The sequence below is a fragment of the Syngnathus acus genome, chromosome 19, assembly GCF_901709675.1.
Source record: "Syngnathus acus chromosome 19, fSynAcu1.2, whole genome shotgun sequence".
Lineage (NCBI taxonomy): Eukaryota > Metazoa > Chordata > Actinopteri > Syngnathiformes > Syngnathidae > Syngnathus > Syngnathus acus.
Window position 1 is genome coordinate 2,132,811 of NC_051103.1, and position 27,921 is coordinate 2,160,731.

Consider the following 27,921-nt stretch of genomic DNA (forward strand, 5'->3'; position numbering starts at 1 on the left):
CGAGGGAGGAGGGGGTTGAATAGGCTGACGGAGAAGAAAAGGTAGCGAGACATTTGAATAGACAGCACATGAAAAGGCTGACAACATCTAATGATGGCTTCCATGTTTCGCTTTTCTTTTGCTAGGACGAGAATGCAAATATTTGATTGTACCTGCACAGGAAAAGCTTCTCACCTTTGACTCTGTGATGCATCCACAATGTTGTCGTTTTTTTTTTCTCTTCGGGCCTCTCCGCAATGAACGGCGGCGGTCCTCAAGACCCGCATTGGCGCTCCCCTCTGGTGCCGTCGTCATGGCAACGCACAAGAGCGGACGCCGCACATGCGAGCGAGCTTTCGGCCTCCGACTTCATTCGGTCGTCGTGGAGACGAGGAGCTTTTATCCGTCTTGTTCTCGAGTGCCATCTTGGAAGGTAAAGTGGCACTTTGAAAAAGGCGTTTGGCGTATCAATCTTTTTGATGAGAGTCGGGAAGGTGCCATCTTCACGTTAGCAGCATGGCAGAGGTGCCAATTTGTTCTTGCGTGGAGGTAACTGGGGGGAGGGGGGGGCTCCAAATCTAAACATCCATGTGTTGGCTCCAGTCCAACAAAGAAAGGATTGTCTTTTCTCTTGCTCGGGGTTGCAGCATATTAGCGCCTACAACCCCGAACACTTCGTCTTTAATTTGCCCGCCGCGGGATTAATAAAGGATGGTGTTCTGTAAACGAGCGCCGAAGCTCAAAGAAGATCATTAAGGCTGGATTCCCGTCAAGTGGCCACTTCTTGACCTGCAAGTGAGAGCATAAAGAACAGCGAGCGAGCGTAGCTCATGCATTGGCCTCCTTTGTTCTACTTGTGTCGGTCGGCTAAGGTGCACGAGCGAGCGGTCGGTGGGCCCGTCCATCTTCTGGTGACTTTCTGTGTTGCGACACGCGCCGTCGTTGAGTGTGACTTATGGAAGCGACAAGCGGCGTTTGATTATCGCCCGGGGACAATTTGTTCCACGCCATGAAAAAAGCACTCGGGCCGCAATAAATAAGAGGCAACTAAAAAAGTCCATAAATGGCCTTTTAGACACATAATTCGTGGAGAGCTGCTGGTTGAATCAGGTGTTGTGCGGACCCCAGACGACCCAGTCTCGTCACAACAAGCAATTAAAGCGCCATTTGCACGCTGGCTAATGAGTTGCCGCCGTCTTCGGGTTACACGGCGGGGGCTCCACTCCCAGCGAGCCCCCGAGGAGAAAATTGATATTTAAGCGCATGAATCACAGAGCTCTGCTGAGGCTCAAGAGCTTTTTTGTTTTCCCACTCGGACTGGACGGATCGTTCGCAGCCTTTTAGCACGTCAACTGAGAAGATGGTTCGATAGGCATTTTAGCACTGATGAATTTTAGCGCTTCGGCTAGCAGAAGGAAGTGTGATAAAAAAGCTCGTCTGCGGACATCCAAAAAAATGACGTTTGCGCTTTTTCTCGTGTCCTCGGCCGCTCACGTCTCTCGTGGTGAAGCGTGTCCGCCGGCTGCCACCGATCTTTGTGGCGTTTGTCGGACAGCGTCGCGGCTCAACGCCTTCTGCACTTCACCGCCGATAACTTCCTAAGCTGCCTGAGAAATGTTGTGACGGCTTGGAACTTTCTCTCTCGGCCCCCGGAACAAAAAAACACAAAACAAAAAAGCATGACTCAGTTCCGAGTTCCATCAAGTCATGTCTTTCCTCCCATTTGCAAAAGGTCAGCGTGCGGTGTGTGCGAGCCAAGCTGCTAATCAACGCTCACCTCTGCTGACATTTTTTGCCCGCCAAACTGATTTTCAAATCAAAAACCGACGAGACGCCCGAGAAAAACAACCGACCGGTCGCCTGTCAATGTCAGCTAGCTCAACTCAAAGACCAGCTGAAGGTCAAAAATGATTTTCAGTGGTTGCGGCTCATCCGTGGGTTACAAAAGCACATTGGACTTCAATATCGAGCGAGCGGACGCTCTTTGGCTCTTTCCTGGATTGGAAGTCCCTCCCTGCTTGTTGCATTTCAATGAGGAACTGATTTGAAGGCGCCACTGTAGCGTTGCCATCATTACGCCAAAGCAGCAGCGCGGAACTCTCATCACATTTGCATATTTATGGTTAGCTTTCATTTCACGCCGCGCGCTTTCAGAGCTAATCGGAGCTCCTCGCCATCGCACCGCCACTGACCCGTCTCCCGAGCAGGCGGCGTCTCGGCCCATAACTGCTCCGCCGCGACCGGACCGAACCGACTTTTACGGGCTCCGGCTGCCGTCGCCAGAGCGGGAGGCGTGAGCGCGAGCGACCGCGTGGCCACGTCTCAAATGAAGCTCAGCCCAACGCTGCTTTTGATGAAGACTCCTCGCCTGATTAGGAGCGCGACGTTGTGCACAATTGGGAGTCATCAAAGCCCTCAATGAGGTGTGTCGTCACCCTGGCCACCCCCCTGAAAATATTCTGCACGCGCCCCTGCACACGCCATCTGCCGAGTCAGCGGCCGCGTCCGCCGGTGAGCGCGAGGGCAGAGGACAGCTGACGAGCCGCAAGGAAACGTCAGGCCGCTCAAAAGAAGACCAGCCTGCCGTGTTGTAAACATACTTCTTTATTAAAGATAAGAAAGTCCACCGAGCGGCGTGGCCATAAATTAAAGTCCTCCGTTGGAGCACAAAAGACAAGCGGGCGGCGGCCTCCCGACAGCCAGCCAGCCGACGTCAAGCAAAAGTTGAACGCACGCGACCGGACTGCTTCGGCTGGAAAATGTAGGTGCGTTAACATTTGTGAGTGGGCGCACCACAAAGTGGACAAAAAACATTTTGACAAGGCCACACCTCAAAGAATAGTCCAGCTGTCGCCATTCAACGTTTGCCCGCCTGTGATGAGTGAGAAAGATTGCAGACATTTAGCATGCTAAGCTAAACCTTTCCAGCACACGGCAGTGAAGAAAAGCGCCCGGCGGCCCCAACGAAGCTTTGACTCACGATGGAGGAGGCGAGGAGCGGGAACGGCGGCCAGACGGTCGACTCTCGTCTGTTTCACTCCATTCAGACCAAAAAAGGTTGTTTTTTTTGCGTGTGTTCGGAGCAGCGTCGTCACGGCAACCAGAGCCGAGCATCATCGCCTGAGATCAAATAACGCTGACCCGTGCCAACATTAGCATCTAATGAAGTTTGACTTTTTGATTAGGGGGAGGAAATGAAACAAGATGAACTTTGATTAAAGATAACGATTGGGATTAAATCTGTCTGTCGTCATGGCGACGGTGACGTACAAAAACAATTGCGGAGCGGCGAATGGAAAGCGCTTACTTTTTTTGGAGCCATTGAGAAAACAATCACCGTAAATTTAGCTTCTGTCACGTGTTGGACTAACGTTAGAAAACTTCTGGTGGCTATATTGAGATCCGTATATGCACGCCTTATATACACAATATATTTTGTAGAATGCGAGTTGAAAAGTGGAGAATATTCAAAATACATTTGGGGCCCACTTGTTGTTATATACACCAATTTACAGCAGCAGAAAAGTCAAGTGGCGAGCGGCGTGTAGAAAAACACCTGGTCAGCCTAAATGGAGGTGCTGTGGGTGGCATCAATGGCTGCGGTGAGGGGTCCGGCCTGGTAGAGTGCCACCTTGCCAGGGCTCTGGCGGAAGAGCCCCCCGTTGGGCGCCCTGTGCTTGCACTGCATGCTGGCCACCAGCTGGGGCGCCAGCGCGCCGCTGCCAGGGTGCTGGCCAGGCAGCTGGGGCGGCGTCCGGCCCAGGGTCCCCCCAAGGTGAGGGTGGCTCACGGGCAGCGGCGGCGGCGGCCCCTCCCTGGGCAGGAAGGTGGTCACAGAGAGGCCCGGAGGCAGCAGGCCCGCCTGGCCGGGCGCCACGCTGCCCATGTCCAGCGCAGATATCTCGATAGAGGGGCCGGGAATCTGCTTGTGGACCAAGTCCTCGTCCAAAAGACTGTTCATACGCCGATGCACCTGTTCCAGGTTGACCTCCTTGTCCTACGAGGAGGGACACAGAGGCTGAGCTTTTGTCGCTTGCACGCGTGCAATGGCCGCCGCCCTCGCCGCCGCCGACGCCCGAGCACTTGAAATCAAACGCGGCCACCGAAGTACGAGTTGAATGAAGGCGGGCTCTATTCTGACCTGTGCCAACGGCAAGCGCTGGCTGCCAGCCTCTCCCTGCGTCTGGCCAAACGTCCCTCCTCCCCTCGGACGGAGAAAAGTCACTATAAGTCAACGGACCCGAAACCAAAGCCAGCCCGTAATCCTTAGCGACCTGCACGACAGCACACAGCCAGCGTCAAACACAGCAGGAGACAACGTAGCCGTCTGCCACTCAAGATGAGCGTTTGGCTGCTCGCACTCCACTTGAGGGACCCGCCGCCACCCGAAAAGGTCCCCAACAATAAGATAAGACGATGCTGAGCTCCAGCCAGAAACTAGATTCTAAAACTGCCTGTCGATGCGACAACGTGGCGGCAAATCACTACTTGTGTCCGAATCTGCCAGTGACGTTGCGCAAACAAACTTCACGTCCGATTTTTATGATGACGTTACGAGGATCTTAGGATGAGCGCGGGAGTTTGCAAAGACGATAAAAGGGATCTTAGGAAGGCTTTTATGAAGACGTGTCGGACATTCCCAGACACTCAGCGTGTTTCACGGCCGACCGAGGCGAATAAAAAAGGAAGGATAAAGCCGCAGAGGAGGCGAGCGAGCGGCGCGTCGGCGGCTTGTAAAGACGAGCGAGGCCTCGGGCGGGCAGAGGGGTGCCGTGAAATGATGCCGTGAAAACATGCAAAATGGCGGCAGATTAAAAAGGAAGCAGACGGGGCTCGGGCGAGATCCTTGGCGGGCAGCTGGCTCACCTCTTTGGGCGCGTGGCGGCGTCGGCGGCAGCCGTGGCCGCCCCACCAGGCCTCCAGGCCGGCCACCAGGCAGGCCAGCAGCAGCCCGGCGGCCAGGATGCAGAAGACACCGGCGAAGCTGTGCAGCTTGAGCGAGCGGCCGTCCGGGTGCGCGCTGGCGTGGCCGCTCAGGTCGCAGCGCCCGGCGCGGGGCCACCACTTTTGCTTCAGGACGTCCAGGTCACCCTTCTCCTGCAGCTCCAGGATCCTGTCAAAGAAGAAAGCTCGCATGAATTGTCCCGCAAAGCCGAGCGTGACCAACACGTCGACTTGTTTTTGGCAGCTTGGCTGACTTTGACTTGTTTTCACGCGGCACATTTTTCACCCCGCGGCTTTTTTCTCAGATGTGAGAAAAAAGTCTGAGCTCTGCATCCTTCTCAGCGGTGAGCATCTTTGAGGTCGTTACGGCCACACACGGAACAAAAAAACAACACTTCAGATGATGAGTTGACATTCTGGCACCCGATGGCTTACTTTTGTGAGAAGAGGTCCCTGTAGGGACTGCCGTGTTGCAAGGCGATGCCGTAGCCTTTGCTGCCGACGCCGCTGCCCGACACGGTGACGGCGCAGTCGTCGTCCGTCAGCGCTGCGTACTCCAACGCCGCCATGTCCCACAGGAAGGCGTACGCGCTCTTCTTGGCCTGCGCCGACACACGTGCTCACAATCTCACAGGAGAGCGCCATCGGCGGCGACACCCACCTTGCGGATGCCCTCCGAGGGGCTGGAAACGGAGAATTCCAGGCCGCCGTTCTTGCTGACGGTCCTCCACAGCTCGGCGTAGGTGCCGTCCTGCTCCAGCGGGTTGGTGCCTTTGTTGCGCAAGTAGTCGTACACGGCCGAGTCCCTCACCGTGCCGTAGTCCACCTCCATCTGCCGCGACAGGTCCTGGAAGGACCTGCAATGGGTCAACCGCGGCACACCTTAATCAACGTCAGTCCACCCGGTGGTAGAGATGCACCGATCCGATATCTGGATCGGATATCGGCCCCGATATCAACAAAATTGATGGATCGGGTATCGGAAAATGCAGCCGATCTGTGAGCCGATCCTTTCCTTAATCTATTGGGACGCGGGCTACGTCATACGTCAGCAGCACGTGTGCCGCGGGACGCGGCTACGTCATACGTCAGCAGCACGTGTGCCGCATGCCACGAGAGTTTTCTAAACAAACGCAAACATGGAGCGAACGAAAGAGTCAGCTGTGTGGAGGTACTTTAAACTGAACACGCCAACTAGCTCGACGGCAGTTTGTAATGTCCGCAAAGCTAATGTTGCCAGGGGTGGTGGTAGTACTGCCAGGTATAGTACTAGTACTAAGCGGAGCTTGTTTTCAGGGAGCACTTCTCATTGCTGCTTAAATGAGCATTTAGAGCATCAACAGGTCATGAGTGATGTGGAACGGCACCTAATGTTTACATGTTTACTATTTATTTTAATATTTGGTTACTGTGTGCTTGATCACCCTTTCTATATTTGCCCAGTGCAGTTTCAGCTGCAACATTTGTATTTTTTTTTTTAAGAAGTTTGTATCCTAATTTACTTGAATTTAAATGCTGATACACTTTATTGCTGCTGTTGCACAATTTATGTTACAAATAAATAGTTCATTGCATGAATCTGCTTTATCTTGTTACATTTTGTCTTAGGAATGAACTGTGTAGTCATGCCTGATGCCATTGCCTTTAGTCTTTTCTGTTCCACATGTAGAGGTATGTAGCTTGTTAAGTCAACCATAATATTGGATCGGTATCGGGTATCGACCGATACGCAAAACCACGGCATCGGTATCGGTATCGAAACTGAAAAAGTCGGATCGGTGCATCTCTACCCGGTGGACAAATAACTATGACGCGAGGCGACAGGCGGGTGGGGCGGGCGGCGCCCGGGACGCTCGCCGGCGTGTGCCAGCGAAGGGACAGTCCGACTAGGTAAGCAAAGGTCTCCCGTGTCCAAGCGGCACGCCAGCCACAATTGCTGCGTCAAGCCAAAACGGAGAGGCACTTCCTCTTCACTTTTTTGCATCTGCTCAATTTCATATGAATCATCTTACGCCGGGGGGCTTGTTTTTTTTTTCTTCAAACTTTGCAGTCCGTTCCATTTAGGAGCTCCTGCTGTGGATTTGTGCATGTTCAGCAGTGTGTTTGCGTTGCCATTCCAAGAGGGCCAAGGAGGCGCTTACCGTATGGCGTGGTCCATGCGGGACACGGTCAGGTACGCCGCCAAGTTAGCCGTGTACGACGAGCATACGATGAGCGTGAAGAGCCACCAGCTGCCCATGACGATCCTCAGCGCCACCGAGCCTACCGCGCCTTCACCGCCTGCAAACACACGGGCGGGCCAAGCTCAGCGAGGGGAGGCACATGTTATGGCTTTTCTTTATGGCACCGCCCCCACCAATGACAGATTTGGTTACGGCGCTTGATGGTGGAAAAAACGCACCAGGACAGACAAACGGAGCTGACCTTGCTGCACAAATGCCCCGTAGACGATCCAGACGGCGCCGTGCAGGGATCCGGCGACCGAACCCTCGGCAGGCTGGCCCGGCGGCGCGTTGCGGGCAGCCGACGAGCGCAGCGCCTGCAGCCGGTTGAGCAGGAAGATGAGGACGCCCACCAGCGGGACGGCGGCGGCGATGCAGGCCCACACGGCCAAGTCGAAAGGCACAAAGAGCGAGAAGATGTTGATCTTCTCTTCGGGCTTCCTTAGCAGGATGCCCACGCTGTAGTCCAGGTAGCGCTTGCTGAAGTCCACCACGTTCTCGCGCTCCGGCGTGATGGTGATGGCCGACACGGCCAGGTCGGCTCTCTGCGCCAACACAGCATTTACGCTCGCTTATTTGCCCACGGCAAAAGACGGCCGGACGCCATCGGCGGCATCGAGGGCTTCACCTTGTTGATCAGGTCGCCGATCATCCCGTTCCAGGAGCCGTTGGAAAGCTGAGACCCGTATTTGCTGTCCGACACCTGCGGGACCGCCATCAACATTTCAGAAAGTGCAGAGTCAGCGAGGGGGGGGGGGGCGCTCACCTGGTAGATCTCATACTTGAAGCCCAGGTTCTTGGCCAAAGCGTCCAGCACGTCAATGGAGAAGCCTTTGTAGCGTTTGGGCTGGCCCAGGATGTTCTCCGCGACCATCACAAACGGGTCCTCCTGCCAAAACGGTCGCTCGGGTCAACATTTACGACAACTATTGGGATGAGGTGGGAATTTTTGCTTGTCTTTGTGGTTGTGTTTGACGAGCGCATTGGATAAAATGAAGTGCGTACCAGCAGGGTGACCACTTTGACGGTGACTCCCTGCATGCCGCTCTCGATGCGGCTCTCCTTCAAACTACCGTTCAGGCCGCGCACCGGGTCCCACGTGGCCAACTGCCCAGAAGAAAAACAAGACAGGAGGTCAGCAGCGGCCAGGATTCAAACGCACGGCCGTAGCCATGGCGACAAGATGGTAAAATTCCCGCTATTCAATTGACGGCGTTTCAAAGTTTGTGCCAGTGACGTGGGCGCCATTAGCCTTTCGGTGCTCTTTGTCTTAATTGTGATCACTAGCAAGAAAAGATAAAGTGCGCATTAGCCACCGCGGCTAATAAGCGGGGCGCGCGCCGCTGTCGACGGCAACGTGGTGCGAAGGGAGCTAATTAGCCTCGTTAGCTAATGCAGTCGGCGCTCGCGCGGCCGTTATTGTTCCTTAATGACCGCGCCGCCCGGTGTTAAGATGAGCGCAAAGCGACCGGCGCTAATTAGCCAAAACACGCTAGCCGAGATGAGATGGCAGCGCCAAAGCGACGCCCGCCCGCGCCGGGCCAAAAGGCAGACATGCAGCTAGCTCCTCACAGCCACATTGTTGCCGCTCAGAAGGTTCAAGGCCCAAACCTTCCCAATCCGATCGGCGTGATTGATTAGGACGCGCTTCATCTGCACGAGTCAAAAGGAGCACAACAAATGAGTGGCGAGCTACTGGATTTAATCAAGCCATCTGACCACAGGCTGACATCTTAATCAGCATGCATATTAATGAGCGTGAACATTTTAATGCGCATGCATATTAATGAAGCCACATGGACCGAGCAGCGGCATGCTAATAACGACAATCTGTCTTTGTGCATGTGTGTGTTTTCGTGAGTGCTCGATTAAGTGCGCGTGTGTGCGTGTATGCGTGAAGACCGCGGCCATTACAAAGTACACAGGGACTCATAACTCAAAGTGAGAGGCCAGATGATTAAATCTTCATTACTGCAGTAACCTTGCGTGTGTGTGCGTGCGTACTGACACGTGGACCCCACAAGATGCTAAATCCCTGAAATGGCTTTGCATGCGTATGAGACAGGGTGTCAATTACACGTGCGTATTTAATGAAAGCAAGCAGCAATGAAAATGCATGTGCGCATTCATACTAAGTAGTAGAATGCTTAAGTGTGTGTGCGTGAGAATGTGCCACATACACCACTTGGCGGCGCTGTGACTTTTGAGCAACCAAACACTTTAGCGCCTGGGTCGGCTCACCCGCTTGATGTCCTTGCTGAAGGTCTCGCCGAAACTGGAGCCTAGGATCTCAAAGTGGACGTGCGCGTTGGCCCCGGCATCCTTGAAGTCCATGGTGCCCGTCAGCCCCGTGATGTTGCCCTGGCGACGCAGCACAAGTTCAACTGTAGCGCTTAACGTTCGACACACAAGAAACGCTCGGTCACCAACCTTCCGGATGGTCTCCAGCATGGACCAGCCTCCGTTCCAGGGCTTGGTGGACTTCCTGATGCAGTTGAGGCTGGCCATGCTGTGCCACTTCCTGTCCTCCAGCTTCCTGTAGAAAGCGTTGGCCAGCATCAGCACGCTGTCGTACAGGTACAGGTTGGAGACCTGGCGGGACACCAAAGGGAGGAAGGTGCCTTTGAGGGCCACAGCTTGTGCTCTGCATGGAGGCCGAAGGAGATCCAGCTACATTTTCAAACAAAAGCCAACTTAGCCGTTACCTCCAGGTTGTGCAGGTAGCCTTCCCGAGGGTCGCACAGCAGCGACGAGATGCGATGGTTGTGTCTGACGCATCGAGCGCCGCCGTCTTTCCACAGCGGGAAAATCTGCCGGACGACCGTCATGCGCCCCGGCGCGCCGTCGGTAAGCTCCAGGACCTCAGCGTCGCTGATTTCCTGCAGCGGCCGGAAGATTGGTTAAATGCCTTGCAAAGCGTACGCAAGTCACGTGACGTGAGCCCGAGGCTGAACCTTATCACAGCGACCGGAATACAAATATGGATTTTCTTTTTTTTATCATCTTCTAGTAAACCTCAGCCGCATCACTGAAAACTCAATAAAAGATTTCCTCGTGGAAAAAAATCCATGAGTTTGGTCCCTTTGAGCACACGCGCCGCTCGTAAATGGATCTGAGTGGTTCTTGAAGAGTAAAAGACTTGAGGAGGCCTCAAATAATGAAGACAAGCCAGATGTGACGCGCACCAAGGTTTAGCTCGCGGCAGGCTAGCATGTAGCTTGACGTGCACGTACACTATGGATGGAGTGCATTTCTCGCAGCGTGAAAAAAACAAAAAAAACAAATGGGCGCATTAGCATCCATTTGGCTGCAGCAAATGGAAGCTAATGTGTTTGGCTCATCTCGAGGAAAATAAAAGGCGGGCAGTTTTGGGCCAAACGCACTCGAGCATAACGTGTTGATGCTTTGATGTGTTGATGTGCTGTGGCTATTAACACGCAACAAAATCACTGCAACATTTTTTTTTGCAAGGGGGGGGGTCACAGTTTGTTCTTGAAATATGGCAGACATGTTATTTTTCCAGTTCATGCCACTATTGTGCAGCTAATTGTTGATGAAAGAGACATTCACCTCTTAATCCCGCTCCCTTTTGAGTTAGCGATTGTTCTCCCCTGCAGGCGTTGGCGGTTGAAAGGCGAGCGGAGGAAGACGGATGAGCGAGTGGACGCGGGCGGCTCAGGAGCCCGGCGAGTTACCTTTTGTCCGCTAATTATCTCATTAGCACTTCAAAGCCTCACGCTGGTCACTCGGAGGTGGTTAGGGGTCTCCTAAAATATGAGTTGCTTTGGAAGCTACGTTACACTTTGGGATCCTTTCAATTGTGTCAATTTGTTAGCAGAGCTCAGCACACAAAGACTGCAGTCATCAATCAGACGTTGAGCAAAATTGGATGACTTGACCCAAAGGCATTCCTCAAGGCTCTGTTCTGTTAGCATGATCATTGTTGCTACTTTTAAAGCTCCAGCATTAGCGTGTTACACTCAGAATGCTCAGCGTTTTGCCCCCCATTGCTATCAGTCAACCTTGTTTTGATTTTTTTTTCTCCAAGAATTTTCATGAAGAAATGCAAAGCCTCTGAAATGTCTCGGGGGGAGCGTTCACTCTTCATGTTCATTAGCAAACGCTCCGTGTGATTAGTTAAAGCGTCACTTTGAAGCTGTTGTCGCAAAAGGGGGATTCTGCCCGCAGTGTGTGGCAAAACACGCATGCGCTAACACGCTCATTGACACTGTTAATTGACTGCAAACATTGACGCTTGCAATATCAAAGCAGAGCAGACGGCGAGAAAAATCACAGCGTGACCGCAACGGCGTTGATGATGTCATAAAAGGACGTACCTCGTTGACAAATACCCAGTGGCTGTCCTTGGAGGCCAGATTGGTTTCCACCGCCTGCGCACATGACACAAGCAGAACATTTGTTACACACCAAACGCAAACAAGCCTCACACGGCCGGCAAAAGTCACGACACCCGACACTCGGTCAAATCGATCGATTCGTCGCTGCGGTTTGTCTGCTCTCAACCTGCTAAGCATCAGGCCAGCCGGCGGCGGCCCATTTGCATTCAGGTGGAAGGGAGGCCATCAGGGTCGCCATGGCGATACAAATACAGACAAGGAGAGCCAACACACCTGTGAGTGGATGCAAATGACACAATACCCTGGCACATCTAATGCCACCCAAGCCCTCAGCGCACCGATGCACGCATGTGCGCATTGTTTGCATTGTTACCATGAAAATGGAAGCAACATGCACCAGCCAATCACTGATAGACTACAAATTAATAGAACATGAGTCATGACTACGTTCACACACTCTCACATGTGCGTGCACACACACACGCATAACCACTCACACACAACCACAGCAAAAGTGCTGAGTCATGACTTTACATTCATGTGAATGCACACAAATGCACTTTGATACGCACGTGCCCACAGTCACACTGACTGACTGACTGACTGACTGATGAGGTGTCATTTTTACGCTGATCTTACAAGCGCCTCTAGCAGTCTGTTGCTAAGAGACCAGCCATCCAGCTTCCTGACCATTTGTATGCAACACTGTGTGTGTGTGTGTCTTGTCACCACCCTGAGGCATCTTCTATCCTGCTCCTACGAATATGCATCTAACATTGTGCCTGTGTTTGGTGCCAATGTGTGCATGCGCGTGGTGCCTGAGTGTCTGATTGACGCTCCCAAACAATATGGCTGCAGACAGACTACAGCTTCCAAAGTGTACATACGGCAATCTGAAATTTGTGTCGGGCTTAGAGCATGCGCACAGCAACATGTCTATGGGTCTTGCGCTCAACAAACATTTGACATGCACATTTTGCCCACCTGCTGCACGAAGGCGTGTGCGGCACGCGGGCTGAGCAGCAGGATGGCGCGGCGCAGCGTGTCGCGGTATCGGTTGAGCTCCTCCGTCCTCATGGAAGTGAACAGGTCGCTGAAGGCCTGACTGATGTTCTTGTCCACCCGCTGCAGAGACACGTCCAGACCTTCTCGACACGCCCGGTCCAGGAAACCCTGAAGGCCTCGCATGTCTGCAACGGAAGACGCACAGGCTTTTTTTCATTGACAAAGAGATCGGAATCTATCCATCATTCGTGTATTTTCTGTCCATCGAGACCCGCGCAAACGTCCGGTCCAATCTTGTCTTGTCGTCGTGCGCCACGGAAATCAGCACGGGATTGACGTCGTGTCGGTGGCGCATCGCGACCGTCCTCCATCTCGTCCCCCTGTGCGTCTCAGACCCGACGTAAATCAAACGCGCCGGCGGGCAAATGCACAGCGCTTGCCGCGTGACCTTCATGACTGCTAAAATCTGAATTTCAGATTTTGCCATGGTGGCTACCTCATTCGGTACACCCATGAATTCAGCAATAAATTGTCAGTCATCTGTCTAGCAAGTAGCAGCGTTGCGTTCGGGTCACGCTAATTGTCTTCCATCTGGCAAAGAAGGACGTCAGAGGAGATTTGAGGCCACCGACCCCATCGGTTTGTCGGCGTCGATCGGCTCGGCCTCTCAGCCGAGCGGGGGACAAGTGAGCCGATAAGACACCTGTCAGCCGTCAGTCAAGCTGCCCGCCGAGGTGCCCGGCCTACAAGCTGACGCCAACAACCCACTGCGGTTGTTCCACTTTCATCTGCTGTGATGTCGCCGTCGCTAGGACATCACAGGTTGCTCAACCATAACGCAAAATGGCGACCTGCCAGTTCCCTCATTCAATTGCAATCTGCTGATTTGACGTTTGGACTCGTGCACGCACACGCAGGCCAATTGTCTGTCTCCTTGGTCCCAAAGACAATTAAGCAAGAATTACCTGCATGCGTGAACTTTAGCGGCAGGGTTGTTTGCGAGGGCCGCTAACACGTAAAGCATTCCATTAAAAGGTCAGCGCCGGAAAGCAGATTGGCGCCGCGCTCTACTGGAGGGCGGCAACGAACGGAGCGTCGCTTCATTCGAGTGCATGCTCTTGCCATCTTCTCCTCACGGTGATTTAATTGGCTGGTGGGCTTCAATTAAGGCCAACGTGCCGCTAATGGACGTCCCGTCTCCTCGCGCTCTTCACCTCAAGACACGAAAGGCGAGCAAGCGAGCGAGAGCCAGGCGAGCGAGCAAGCGAGAGCCCGGCGAGGCCAAAGCGAGACTTTCATCCATCTCCGCTCATCCCGATGGACGGGCGCGGCCGTCTTGGCGCGTTAGCGTGACGCTATGTCAGGCTAATGTGCTGAATACATTTATGAAGATGTAGCGTGGCGCGTGGTTCGACCGGCTCGACCAGCTCCGTGCACGAGGGAGCCTCGCTCTTATTTCAAGTGCGCTTGAAAAAGCCACGGCAAAATCCTTGAAAACAAAAGGCTGCTTTGAAAAAAATCAAGACACGTACACAGCAAGTCAAGTCTGCTAGTCCAGTCGCCAAGTCCATTTCACTCCCAACTAACACGAAGGAGCGCGAACACTCCAACTCAAGAGTGCACGAGGGAGGCCACAAGCATCTGACACGCTGGCGGCAGAGGGCGAGCGAGCGCCCTTCGCATGAGCGCCTCGGCGCCGTCCCCAGGGTGATGCAACCGGCAGCTGGCGAAAGGCGTTTTTCCCAAAGTGCAAGGCAGTACGTTCATGCGTGAGATTCCCTCTCAACTGCGCCGGCCGTCACGCTCAGGCTCAAATTTGGCCCGCTCGGAGATCCACGGCGCCCGTCACGTACCGTACTCGATGTCGTAGAAGACGATGAATTTCTGCCAGCGCAGCTCCTCCACCAGTGTGAGCATGACGTCATTGAGGCGCACGGGCGGGCGGGCCGCCAACGTGTACCCGCGCCCTCCCGGACTGGGGTTGAGCTGGCACGAGGTCCTGGGCGAGCCGCCGCCGTTCCTCTGCACGTACACGTGCGGGATGTGCATAGCGTCCGTCAGCGACTGCAGCGCGCTGGCCGAGGCGCAGCCCGTGGATGTCACCAGCGCCAGGATGCCTTGGTTCATCAGCTCGCAGGCTGCGTGCGGCCCGACACACAAAACAAAACAAAGGTGCGCAAGCATGAACTAAATGTTGATCCCCACATTTTCTTAGAGTCAGTCTAAACATCTATTGGAACACAAGAAAAGTAAAAATAGCACGCAGACGCTCGCTCGGTTGTGTAACGTCTCGCTCGGCCCTCGCACGGACGGACACGCCGGGCCAAAAGGTCTTTCCAGCCAGACGGATCGAGGCCAGCCGGCCCGTCGCTGACGAGAGCGAGCGCTCCATGAAGATGCCGCTTGAGCCGATAAGAAGTGAAATGGCAGAGATGGCGCACACAAACACACACACTAAACAAAAAGATCTTGAACAAGGTGATGATTCTCAAGTCTAGTTGAAGCTCACAGCTGTTAATCACCACCTCATGACGACTCACGCACAGGCGTGGAGAGCAGCCATGGACAAAGCAAAGAGTTGTAGTTCATTTGTACACAACAGGGGGCATATCTGCATACTGCACCACACACACACACACACAGACGGAGGGCACTCAAAGGACTGCAGCAAAACAATGCGCTAGCTATCTGACTGAGCGGCCTTTTGATAATTTGCGAGCTGCGGCCACTGAAATGGTGCTCTTCAAATGTCAAACATCAAATTGTCTCGCTCTTTTGGCTTTTTTGCATGCGACAAAGCAGCCACACAAGGAGCACACACGCACAGCGACGGCCTCTTGGCTCTTTATGTATTCATGTCTTCTTTTTATGGCTGCTGCCGCTGCTGCCGCTGTTGCTGCTGCCGCTGTTGCTGCTGCAGCGCACGGGAGAGATTACAATAGCAAATGGAAAGTCAAAGTCTCGCCCGCTAACAAAATGGTAAGTTGGCGGTAAAGGAGCTAGCGCAAAATCTGACTGGCAGCGGTTTGTGTTTCCTGGGGAGCACATGACAAAGTGCCGCCTGGTTTCCGTGAGCAAGAGCAGAGGTGACATGTTTGCACGCGACGCTTGTTTGTTAAGAGCGGCGCTCTGCGTTGCATTGCGTGCGCGACGTCCCGTTTTTCAAATGTCATTTGGCCGCTTGGGCTAATCGCTGACGGCTGCACTTTTATGAGCCGCTTTTCAGCAAACTTGGAGCCTGCAGCTCATTAGCAGACGCTAGCTGCTATGCTAGCCAGAAAAAGCAATTTAAAAAGGCGGTTTGAAATAATTTTTGGGGGAAAAAAAAAACCACCATCAGGGTGCATCCAACTTAAAAAGTAAGGTTTCAAGTGGTATGAAATGCTAAATAAGTAAGTGTGCGTGTGTGCACGTGCGCTAAATTTAACCGGCGCTGACTGACGTCCGCTTTGATGGCGACGGGAGACCGTGTGACCCTCCCTCAACTGCCTGTCGTGTTTCTTCTGGCTCTCGTTGAAAAATCACACAATTTTAAAGAAAAACTTGATCAAAGTCGGGCGTGATGAGAAGCGCAGCCACTGCCGACTTTGACCTTCCTCTGGCTTTCGGGCTTTTCCTTCTTTGTCATTTGGCCTTTGGTGTTTTTGTTGACTTATTGATGAGGTGCGACCCGTGTAGGGACGCAGCATGCCACGCCACGGCCAGGAAAAAGGCCGTGCAGCTTCACTTTCATGCACTCCAAAGGGCCAGCACAAAAAAAGTTTGCCATGGCTCGCCGCGCCGCTTCTATTTTTACGCGCCACTTGTCAACATCTTCAAGAGCTTGTGGAGTATTTTGGGCCTCTTTGGTCCTTGTATCATTCCAAGCCTCTTTCATTTAGCACACTTCAAATATACTTTTTTTTTTCAGGTTTGCAATCGAGAAAATGTTTAAAAATATTCGCAACCGTTTGGACACAATAGACGTCGTATTCAAAGAGACATTTCGGGCCTGCCTGCCGCTTGCCCATGGCGCTTCCTTTCGTCATTGGTTGCCACATCAAAATGCTAAACTAACGGCTAACGCAATTGGGCCAGAACGTGAAATGATCCGTTTGGCGTTTGGCTGCCTCAAGAAAAGAGATTCAAAGTTGGTGGAGCCTCCGGGCCGCTGTCACCCGCACACACACACGCGCATGTTCATGTCTGTGGAAGAGCGCTTGATCTTTCTCTGCTTTTATTTTGTCATGAGGGCAAAATATGAAAGTAGAGAGGCTGAAAGGACTTTGGGGCGAGGCCAGCAGGCTGCTGCTGATAACACACACACACGTATGGGCATGCGTGTGGATGAAACATCCCCTGGCCACTTGCCTTGTTTCTAGATTATCCGCATTCACTGACACCCAAATTGACCTTAGCCACTACGTGTGTGTGTGTGTTTGAGTGAGATAGTGAGCTTTCCAATCTCTGTACGCAGACAAGAGCAATAATAAATTGCCCCTGCCAACACAAATTCGTTCTTTCAACTTCCCGGTACGGCGCTCGCTCGCTCGCTCGCACGCATAGCGACACCCGCACCATCATCAATACACGCACCGGTTGGTAATTGGATTTCAAATGAGCAAAACGACAGCCGATTGATTACGAAGGCCATTAGGAGTTGCGGCGAGCCCATCGGTTGACGCGAGGCTTTCTCGACGGCGACGACAAAAACGATGGCTTGACGCCATTTTGTCGCCTTCAGTGCAGCCAAGTCGGCGGCTTAACGCTGACATCCAATAACAGCTCCTGGATGAAGTGGGCAACGTGAATGCTAGCATGTAAACACGTGAAAGGTAACATGCACACGTGATCACGTCACGAGAATGCGGTGAGAAAAGCCGCAGTGTCAAAGTTGGGTCGGATTTCTTTCAATAAATGATTGAAATTGAATTATTTAAGGCCATGTTTTAAAAAGTACAGCTTTCAGCTGTCACATTTGAGAGATTGCTTTTAAATAAATCAAGATTGAATTTCTCATTCATTTGACTCCCAAAATTAGCGAGAGGAGCTCCATGGCAAGGTGTTGTTGGAGAATATGAAGGTGATGAAGACAAGTCCAGGGAAAAGGACAAAGGACTGCTCCATATTGCACTGCATTCTTCATCAACAAACAAGCCGCTATATCTGTCCATTAGGCAGCCGTTTGGTGGCTAGCATTAGCATTTAATTTTATTGCACTCTTTGTTTTGTCTTTGGCCCCTTTGGCCACTTTTAATGGGGGCGGGGTGTCTCACCTTCAAGCCATTTGCATTCAATTTCTTCCCTCGCTTGTCCGCACGTTGGCTCTTCGCCGCATTTAGTGCTTTTGTCTGAGAAACTCTCATTATTCAGCTCAACCTACGCTGTTTTTCTTCTCCCCGTCACACTTTTTGTGGTCTTTTTTTTCCCCCTTGCTAGTGTCGAGATAAACTTAAATATGTCCTGTGTGTTCTCTCTTATCGCGTCGCTGCGAGATAAAAGAGAACAAAGTGCCATGGCGCCACACAAAAAAAAAAGCAAGGCACCGTGGTGGGAATTGAAGGAATGGGGTCAAAATACAAAAAGTCCTGCCTAGCTACAAAAACAGATATGCTCCAACCTCATTGAATAAAGTACATCAGCAGAAAAGTATATTCACATATTAAATCAATAAAATAAACATTTTAAGCATATAATTATACCTACACACCAAATCAACGAAGACATAACTAGACATTTTTGATAGGGGGTAATGACAAAGGTTTTTATAACTTTATGCTCTGATATGTATTTCTGAGCATTTTGAAATAACAAATGTTTTTTGATATATTGCATGAATAGCTTAAATGACCCTTAAGGAACTGTTTAATGCATGCCTGATGATTTTCTGATATGTATTTCTGAGCATTTTGAAATAACAAATGTTTTTTGATATATTGCATGAATAGCTTAAATGACCCTTAAGGAACTGTTTAATGCATGCCTGATGATTTTCTAAATCACGGACACTGCCAAAGTCGTCTAAAAATGTTCAGTACTTGATTGTATCTTATGTTTTGACTAATGCTAGACGCCAGTTTTCGATTGCTACTGAACGTTCTGGACAGAGGGAAATATTTTGCCTAACAAAGAAAAGATATGGTTGAAAGCATGATTAATAATAAATTGATGATGTCACAGTCAAAAGCTTACATAATTGAAACAATGATGAATGGATGAGGTGCGACAGTGTATGTGCAAGAATGGAGGAGAATGTTTACAGGAAGGTCACTTGGAGATAAAACCAGCAGTTGCCAGAGGGAGACAGCCAAGAACCCAGCCAAAGATGATCGTCAAGGCTGAGAGACGGAAGGAAAACAACAGCCCCCACACACATCGAATCGCCCATAATCAGGACCCAACCCCACGGAACCAGCTCTCACCGAACCAGCACCCACTCCCATGGAATCAAACTCTCCTGCGAACTTGCCACACCCCCTGACTCATCACCCATCAAACTCGGCCCACACTGGCATGTGCAAATGAATATAAGCTGACCAAAGAACCTTGAATGTTGCCTTTTCCATCCATCCATTTTCTGAACCGCTTAGTCCCCACGGGGGTCGCGGGAGAGCTGGAGCCTATCCCAGCCGTCATCGGGCAGTAGGCGGGGGACACCCTGAACCGGTTGCCAGCCAATCGCAGGGCACACAGAGACAAACAACCATTTGCACTCGCACTCACACCTAGGGACAATTTGGAGTCTTCAATCGGCCTACCAAGCATGTTTTTTTATGGGATGTGGGAGGAAACCGGAGTGCCCGGAGAAAACCCACGCGGGCCCGGGGAGAACATGCAAACTCCACACAGGGAGGGCCGGAGGTGGAATCGAACCCGCACCCTCCTAACTGTGAGGCGGACGTGCTACCCAGTGCGCCACCGAGCCGCCGAATGTTGCCTTTTCTGAATGGAAACTTTCTGCTCTTGAAAGGCCCAGCGCTGTATTGTACTTTCCTGAAAACAGAGCTTTCTTAACAAGAATTGTGATTGAACTCAACCAAGCTGTGTAAGTCTAATTTCTGCTTCAGTGTCTTAGCATTTTCCTAAATCTGAAGAAATCAAACGAGCACGCAGTGAGTAAATTGGATAACAGGTGATTGGCAATGGCTTTTGCTGTGAGGCGAAGATAGCGCGCTCCCTAAATTGTGGACAAAATCCAACAGAATCCTTCAATTTACTGCTTATTTTGGATGGTCCTGCAAATGAGTATAAATCAGTCACAATCAAGTGCGACCGGTCCTTCATTCACTGTGCGTTTGGCTTCCGTGCCAACCACTCCAGCATTTCTTGGATGTTACAACAAAGGGAAACTTTGGATCACGTTTGCTCGAATGGATAAAAGCCACCAAATGAGTGGCTGCTTGCGAGAACAAAAGAGGTGTCGTGTCCGCTCAATGTGTCCGCTCAATGTGTCTCTCTTCAGCTCATTAGTCCGGCCGGTCTGACGTGCTGCTCACAATGGCGATGAACAAAAGCGGCCGGCACAGAGGTAGAAAAGACCTCATTACGGCTGCGCCTTTGCTTACGGCTTGGCAAAAGTACACGGCCGCCAGCGCCTGCACGGCCGCGTGCAAAATGAATGGAGACACACGCCGTCTGCTTGCAAGTGACACAAAAGACAATAAAAGCCTGACGTGTGCATTATTGAAAGGCCAGACGCTTTTGGCATCTGCTTGTCGATAAACGAGTCCGCCCGTAAAGCGGCGCTAAGCGAGCGCATGCGGCACGTCGCCGCTGCTCCCCCGTGCACATCAAGAGTCGAGCCACCTGCCATTGATCCACTCCAGCCCCTCCCCTTGTTATGGAGGGGTCGGCCCGGGTCGCCGTGCACCATTCCCCTCCCCATCCCAGTCGTGCGGGCCCGATCGTCACGGCGATAACACGGCGCTTTTGTCGCCGACGTTGAGACGGCGCGCACGAGCGAGATCTGCCGCAGCAGACGGGCCGGGCCGGGCCGAGGCGCCCGAGGGCCTTGTGAATATTTCATGAGGAGCTCCTACCAAAACACAAACGAGAAGAGGAGAAACACGAGCGAGAAGACAGCAGCCGAGAACAATTGAGCGGCGACCGGTCCACTCCTTGAACACAACTTGAACTTGTCTGACGACCGGACACATTTTTTGTCTGCGTGCATTGTGACATTGACCGGCGACCAATCCAAGGCCAAATTAAATCGGTGCCATTTCCATCTGGAGGACAAACGTTGGTCTCCTTTTCCTTGCGACCAATCTTTTTAGACATACACCCGCAGCTTATTTAGGATGTAGGAGCAGACTACGTGTGTGTGTGTGTCCGCGTGTACACACACACACACACAGGCACACACTATCTGTTATCCAATCACAGCAGAGTGTGATGACACTGTCCATTAGCATTGAGAGACTTTGCTGATGTCAGCAAAAAAAACACACACACACTGTCCTGAGTTGTACCCTTGAGGGCTTGATTTGCAGATGACAGAGCATCTAACCTCAGGCGCAAAGCAGCTAGCTTGCTAATGCATCAGAAGTGGAAATTAGCATTAGCGTTTCACCAGAGGTTGTTTTTCAACAAGCAAGCGCTGTTTACACCAATTCATGACATGAGACTGTGCAATTTGTACTCTTAATTACGGGCTTAGAAATAATGATGTTTAAAAGTGCTACCTCCCTCCCTCCGCCTCACCAGGTCTCATCTCTATGGCGACATCACCATGGTAACAGACTAAACAGTCATGCATGGCTCGGACAGCACGCATGCACGAGCCTTCATTTTGGCGGCTTGTTAACACATTACAAACTGGTCCTTGTTTTGTTTTGTTTTTTTGCTGGAATGGATTTGTGTCGTTTTCTTTCATTTGAATGGAAAGAGTTGTGTTTTGAGCCATATGACGGCTTGGACATGTGTGATGTCACATCACGTCGGACTGTCCGAGCGAGCCATCTTCTCCTCACCTAACTTCCTTCCTGCCAGCCGCATTCACGCGGCGCAATCGTCGGGGGGGGTTGCTGCGTTTTGACGGATCACTCCGGACATTCCGATAATGACTTGCCGGGGCTTGTCGCTTCCGCTCGGCAAGGCCCGTGATGGGCCAAGCCGAGGAGGGGAGGCAGCATGTGCGCCGGGAACGGCGCCCGCTTGGCTCCGGTTACGTTTGGCCGGTCCCGAGCGGGTACTGGGCCTGAACGTCGGACCCCGTTTTCTTCTTGTACAGTGCCTTGCGAAAGTATTCGGCCCCCTTGAACCTTTCAACATTTCGCCACATTTCAGGCTTCAAACATAAAGATATAAAATTTTAATTTTTTGTCAAGAATCAACAACAAGTGGGACACAATTGTGAAGTGGAACGAAATTTATTGGATAATTTAAACTTTTTTAACAAATAAAAAACTGAAAAGTGGGGCGTGCAATATTATTCGGCCCCTTTACTTTCAGTGCAGCAAACTCATTCCAGAAGTTCAGTGAGGATCTTTGAATGATCCAATGTTGTCCTAAATGACTGATGATGATAAATAGAATGCACCTGTGTGTAATCAAGTCTCAGTATAAATGCACCTGCTCTTTGATAGTCTCAGGGTTCTGTTTAAAGCGCAGAGAGAACCATGAAGACAAAGGAACACACCAGGCAGGTCCAAGATACTGTTGTGGAGAAGTTTAAAGCCGGATTTGGATACAAAAAGATTTCCCAAGCTTTAAACATCTCAAGGAGCACTGTGCAAGCAATTATATTGAAATGGAAGGAGTATCAGACCACTGCAAATCTACCAAGACCCGGCCGTCCCTCCAAACTTTCATCTCAAACAAGGAGAAGACTGATCAGAGATGCAGCCAAGAGGCCCATGATCACTCTGGATGAACTGCAGATAACTACAGCTGAGGTGGGAGAGTCTGTCCATAGGACAACAATCAGTCGTGCACTGCACAAATCTGGCCTTTATGGAAGAGTGGCAAGAAGAAAGCCATTTCTCAAAGATATCCATAAAAAGTCTCGTTTAAAGTTTGCCACAAGCCACCTGGGAGACACACCAAACAAGTGGAAGAAGGTGCTCTGGTCAGATGAAACCAAAATCGAACTTTTTGGCCACAATGCAAAACGATATGTTTGGCGTAAAAGCAACACAGCTCATCACCCTGAACACACCATCCCCACTGTCAAACATGGTGGTGGCAGCATCGTGGTTTGGGCCTGCATTTCTTCAGCAGGGACAGGGAAGATGGCTAAAATTGATGGGAAGATGGATGGAGACAAATACAGGACCATTCTGGAAGAAAACCTGTTGGAGTCTGCAAAAGACCTGAGACTGGGACGGAGATTTATCTTCCAACAGGACAATGATCCAAAACATAAAGCCAAATCTACAATGGAATGGTTCACAAATAGACGTATCCAGGTGTTAGAATGGCCAAGTCAAAGTCCAGACCTGAATCCAATCGAGAATCTGTGGAAAGAGCTGAAGACTGCTGTTCACAAACGCTCTCCATCCAACCTCACTGAGCTCGAGCTGTTTTGCAAGGAAGAATGGGCAAGAATTCCAGTCTCTCGATGTGAAAAACTGATAGAGACATACCCCAAGCGACTTGCAGCTGTAATTGCAGCAAAAGGTGGCGCTACAACATATTAGCGCAAGGGGGCCGAATAATATTGCACGCCCCACCTTTCAGTTTTTTATTTGTTAAAAAAGTTTAAATTATCCAATAAATTTTGTTCCACTTCACGATTGTGTCCCACTTGTTGATTCTTGACAAAAAATTAAACTTTTATATCTTTATGTTTGAAGCCTGAAATGTCGCGAAATGTTGAAAGGTTCAAGGGGGCCGAATACTTTCGCAAGGCACTGTACATCCAGGACCAAATGCTCCCTCTGCTTTGTGCAGGCAACACTCTGACTGGTGTTTTGGGTACCGAACGTCGTCTCAAATCGCCATGGTAACACTCACTGGATATAACACGCCGCCACGTGTTTTGCTTCTTTTGTGCGCGACGATGGCGTAACGAAGCAGCGGCGGCGTTTTGCGGCACGCTCAACGAGGTGGCGGCCAAAGCTTCTTCATAATTCATCAATGGCGCATCAAAGCGACACAAGTCCTTATTAGCCGGGCACGCCAGCTTTCATTTCTTGCGTTTCTTCTGGGAGTTGCGTGGCGCCGCGACACGCGTGCCGTGCTACTCGTCAGGTGCCCGAGTCCTCTCAGCTCGAGAGGCGGCCGGCCGGCAGTGGACGCAAACGACCGCCGCGAGCGAACCGGGAGCGGAAAGTGGGACACGGCGTCTTACCGAGCGACAATTTCAGACCTTCCGCCGAGATTGACGCTTTAGATTCCGCCACCTCAAATTTGAGGAGTCACGCAGCACTCGCGGCGCTCGCGGCTGTCAAAATCAGGTCAGGCCACGTTCTCGGAGTCGCTCCGGCCGCGGGCTGTTTGCAAGGTGCTACTTTGCAGCCAAATCATTTTGCCCCTGCACGCTGGCACGGTGATGTCATCCATTTTGCATCGCTCCTACAAGACAATATCGAGCCCTGTTTACATTGACGCGCGCCAATACCGCCTGCTCTCCAAATATCGAGAATATTGTATTTGAGGTTTAGGACACGCTCATTAAGGAGGAAAAAGAGAAATGTGGGAACGTGCTAAGCTGGACAACACCATACAAGCGCTGGCAGGGAAAGAAAGATTTCACTTTTCTACTAATTGGACCTAATTGGGCACGGTGGCACATGAATAACACTCTGACGATTGGCCTCGTTAGTCCGACTATTAACCAGCATCTTGGTCAAACAAAGCGGCTTATTAGGGAGCGAGGGGGGGGCCAATGTCGGTACACAGATAGAACCAGAACCAGAAGTAAAAGCAAAGCCGAGACTACGACCAAACCCCGAGGCTATACAATGATATTTCCTAAAAGCAAAACTAGAACCAGAAGCAACCACAGGCATCGCTAAAAGGGGGGCGAAACCCCAACTGGCGTCAGAACTCGGAGCGGAACCTCGGCCGCTTACCTTCTTGCACGGCCTGGAAAGGGTTGTTGGCTTGGATGAGCTTGATGGAGTGCGTGATCTTCTCGCTCTGCAGCACGTCATCGCTCAGGCTGAGGTCCGACACGGCCAGCTGGAACACCTCGTCGTCCCGGGCCGCGTTCTCCTCAAAGATCGCACCTAAAGAGAACGCAAGAGAGCGTCACGACGGCCCAATAAGTAGAACCGCACATTCCCGTCTCTCAACAGAACCAGAGCTACGCTAGCCGCAGAGCCTTTGGACACAGCTGCGGTCACTCGGCAGTTATTTGTCAGACGAGCGCCGAGCGAAGCTTCAAATGCCGTCTGACGGTCGCTGGCGAGCGCCTTCGGGCGCTTCCTCGTCAGATCTTGACGGCAACGTCTTGTCCTTGTGTTGAGCTTTGTTGTTCTTGTGTCGAGGTTTTCTCAACAAGAGCCGGCGGCCCAAATGCGTCTCCTCAACTGGGTGACGGCGCCGCATTGGTGCCGGTGATGGACCGTCACGGGGCATCCATCAGCGGGAAATGAGCCGCCATCCACATCATCGTCATGTTGCTTGCGTTGACTGAGATGAAGGCGTCTTCCTTCTCGTCCCACGCATCCCCGTCGGCCACCATCTTGTCCAAAGACTTTGATCCCATTGGCTTGACACCTGACTCTTGTTTTTTTCCTCCTCACTGGTGTGTGTGTGTGTGTGTGTGTGTGTGTGTGTGTGTGTGTGTGTGTGTGTGTGTGTGTGTGTGTGTGTGTGTGTGTGTGTGTGTGTGTGTGTGTGTGTGTGTGTGTTTTAGCACTGGGTTTATAAGTGGCCAAGTGCGATGTCATCACTGGCAGGGCAGCATCACGTGACTGACAAGTGGGCGCTTTGTGGTGGGCGCTTGATGCCTCGCCGGCTTCCCTTCCAGCTCCACTCGCCGCAGCAAACCAGATCGGCGCGCGTCGCTCGCGGAGGCGCTTCCTGTGCAAACCCCGCCCCTTTTTCAAAGTGCGTTTGATGACAAAGTGCGCGCGAGTATCTCGCCAGGCGCCAACAGTGGCCGTTTGTCCTCTTTGTCATGGGCGGCTTAAGATGTGGCGCACGTCCCGCTCAAAGTCTCGCTTTGCTCACTCGGCCAAAAGAGAGAGAGACATGGAGGAAGGACCGCTTCGTTCTTCGTCCTCATGTGCCCTGTGACCTTACGACAATTAGGACTCATCCAAAAAGTTGAGTTACTTGAGTAAAAGTAGCGGAAGAGTCGCTTGCGCAGACGACCGCTCCTCTTGTGCCAGATGCGGTGACCCGTCCACGGCGGGCAATGAGCGTTACCAATCATTGTCATCAGCTCACAACGTTTGCTTGCCTAAACAAGAGGCAGCGGTTCCCATGACAACGAGAAACCTCTGCACCTCATAGGCATCACGTGACTTCTGACAGAAGGAAATGTGGTGGCACTTTGTTGATGGATTGATGTCGTGGTGCCTGGACACGAGCATGCTGGAACATATTGACGTTCCTGAAATGTCGACCAGCTTGAACATCTAACAATGCCCACTGTCAAGTCAAGTCAAGTTTATTTGTATAGCCCTAAATCACAAGCAGTCTCAAAGGGCTTCACATAGACAAAAATTGACAATTATTCTCAAAGCATCCCCTGATCTTAAGCTCCCAAAAGGGCAAGGAAAAACTCAAAACTGCACTGGACATCCGTCATCACGGATGCGCCCAACGTCCTGCACTTGACATCAGATTTTAGGTTCACGCCATTTCCGTCCGTCTGCGCCTCATATTTGACACACGTCACATTTCAGATCGGCACATTTCAGGTCGGCACAGCCAGTTGCCGTGCTTCGTCGAGCCGCATTGCCCCGAGCTGCCCGTTTAACACTTAAAGGTGCCAGGTCAGGGCTTTGCATCCTATGTTTGACGTTTGCACCCACTCCAACGTCAACACGACGCACTCTTTCCATGTTTGGATTCCACGAAGGTCGCCATGCACGCTTTGAATGAAGCCGACTGTCCCGTCAATGAATGAGCAACAGCTTGTCTTCCTCATCGCGCACCAGTGAAGGGGCGGTCTGCACCCCATCAACCCCTCCCCTCGCTAGGCAGCATCAGGACCGTATCACAAGCCCCCCCCCCCCCCCACCAAAAAAAACCCCAGACAAAAGGGAGCTATCGGGTGCCTTACCAATGTGAATGATGGAGTCGGCGTGCAGCGTCGCTCCCTGAAACAGCAGCAAGCACGCGCGCAGCGCAAGCAGCATGCGGGGAGCCATGGCCGCGTGCACGCCCGCGCGCGCGCACGCACGCACGCCGACGCCAGCCGCCGACGCCGCGTCCTCAGTGCGCAAAAAGAAGACCAAGAGAAAAAAAGGCAAAAGCGGGCAGAAAAAGGAAAGCGATCCAAAGTGAGCCTGCAGCGAGTGGGAGGAAAAAAAGAGCAACAAGAAGAAGGTGACGAAGGAGGACGACGAGAAGGAGAAGCAGCTTCCGGACTGCGGAGGAAGAAAAGCAGCTGAGCCACCAGGATGAAGAGGAGGAGGAGGAGGAGGCGCAGGCAAGAGCTCTGCTCCGCACGCTGCGCCTTTGCTACACTGACGAGTGAGAGCGGGAAGGGGGCTCTGCACGCAGACGCTCTTTTTCTAGCGCTGTCCTTTCTCTCTCTGTCTCTCTGTCTGTCTCTCTCTCTCTCACTGACTTTGAGCAAGGGGAAGTGTAATCCCGTGATTGGTCGCAAGCCAGTGGCGGGGCACAACGGAAAGGTCGCCATTAACAACCATGCTCCTTGAGAGCAGCTTAGTTCTGCAGGGGTCCAGTCTGGGTCCACTGTCAAGTCCGCTCAATGTTTGTGTGACTTGTGCTTGGATGGCGACCACTCCAATGTTGGCCCAAAAAAATAAAAATCCTGGACCGCTACTTGGAAGGAAGTGGTTACCATGACAACAAAAAACAGAATCATCAGCTTCCAGGGGGAGCTGATGTCATCGCGTGACCTTTGACACCTTCCTCATATATGAACCAGTTCACTGTGTCAACTTTACAGCAACGCGCTCACACGCTGTTGGCGATTTGTGGAGCCTTGCTCCCTCTGCTGGCCACAGGCTAATACATTCTTAAAACAACAGACTCAAAAACAATCCAATTTGGGTTAGAAATTGGACCTGCCCAGGAAAACAAGGAACAAGGAAAACAAGCGCTACCTGCGGAAATGAACCTGAGCACACTAACGTGACTTTTGCTGCCCCCTGGTGGTCCGCGCCCCCACAACAAAGCAAACGCGCATGCACGTGTCGTGCTCCGCCTGAATCAATCCAACCATAAATAACTATTTTATAGCTATAAAACTTCTACTGAAGATAAAGCTGCGACACACATAAAAAAAAAACATAAAAAAGAACCTAGTAAAATTGCAATATTATTTAAGAATATAGCAACATTTT

The 27,921-nt window shown here is 51.7% G+C and overlaps 1 protein-coding gene across 6 annotated transcripts; it reads right to left on the reverse strand.

The window, feature by feature from the left end:
* Window positions 1-2,565: 2,565 nt before the first annotated feature.
* Window positions 2,566-27,138, reverse strand: LOC119138227 (glutamate receptor ionotropic, delta-1-like). 6 transcript variants are annotated; one of them, XM_037278088.1, is made up of 18 exons: window positions 26,670-27,137; window positions 24,505-24,660; window positions 14,362-14,646; window positions 12,488-12,693; window positions 11,483-11,536; window positions 9,851-10,024; window positions 9,576-9,737; window positions 9,387-9,506; window positions 8,151-8,252; window positions 7,912-8,034; window positions 7,774-7,848; window positions 7,348-7,690; window positions 7,065-7,203; window positions 5,585-5,780; window positions 5,359-5,525; window positions 4,846-5,092; window positions 4,121-4,253; window positions 2,566-3,976 (listed from the first exon to the last, which is right to left on the reverse strand). In XM_037278088.1, the coding sequence occupies exons 1-18, from the start codon at window positions 26,755-26,757 to the stop codon at window positions 3,570-3,572; spliced, it is 3,177 nt and encodes a 1,058-aa protein (XP_037133983.1). In that variant the 5' UTR covers window positions 26,758-27,137; the 3' UTR covers window positions 2,566-3,569. The 6 variants fall into 6 exon arrangements, with proteins under 6 accessions (XP_037133983.1, XP_037133982.1, XP_037133987.1 ...); XM_037278087.1 differs by having other exon boundaries at window positions 7,774-8,034; window positions 26,670-27,138; XM_037278092.1 differs by lacking the exon at window positions 14,362-14,646.
* Between the last annotated feature and the right edge of the window lie 783 nt (window positions 27,139-27,921).

Bases quoted from the DNA above. Each gene is read 5' to 3' on its own strand.
- LOC119138227 (XM_037278087.1), bottom strand. From the start codon at position 26,757: ATGGCTCCCCGCATGCTGCTTGCGCTGCGCGCGTGCTTGCTGCTGTTT. The intron at 10,025-11,482 runs GTACGTCCTTTT...CGGCCGCTGCAG, and splicing joins ACTGGGTATTTGTCAACGAG to GAAATCAGCGACGCTGAGGT. The intron at 4,254-4,845 runs GTGAGCCAGCTG...GCTGTCGTGCAG, and splicing joins GCCGCCACGCGCCCAAAGAG to GTCGCTAAGGATTACGGGCT.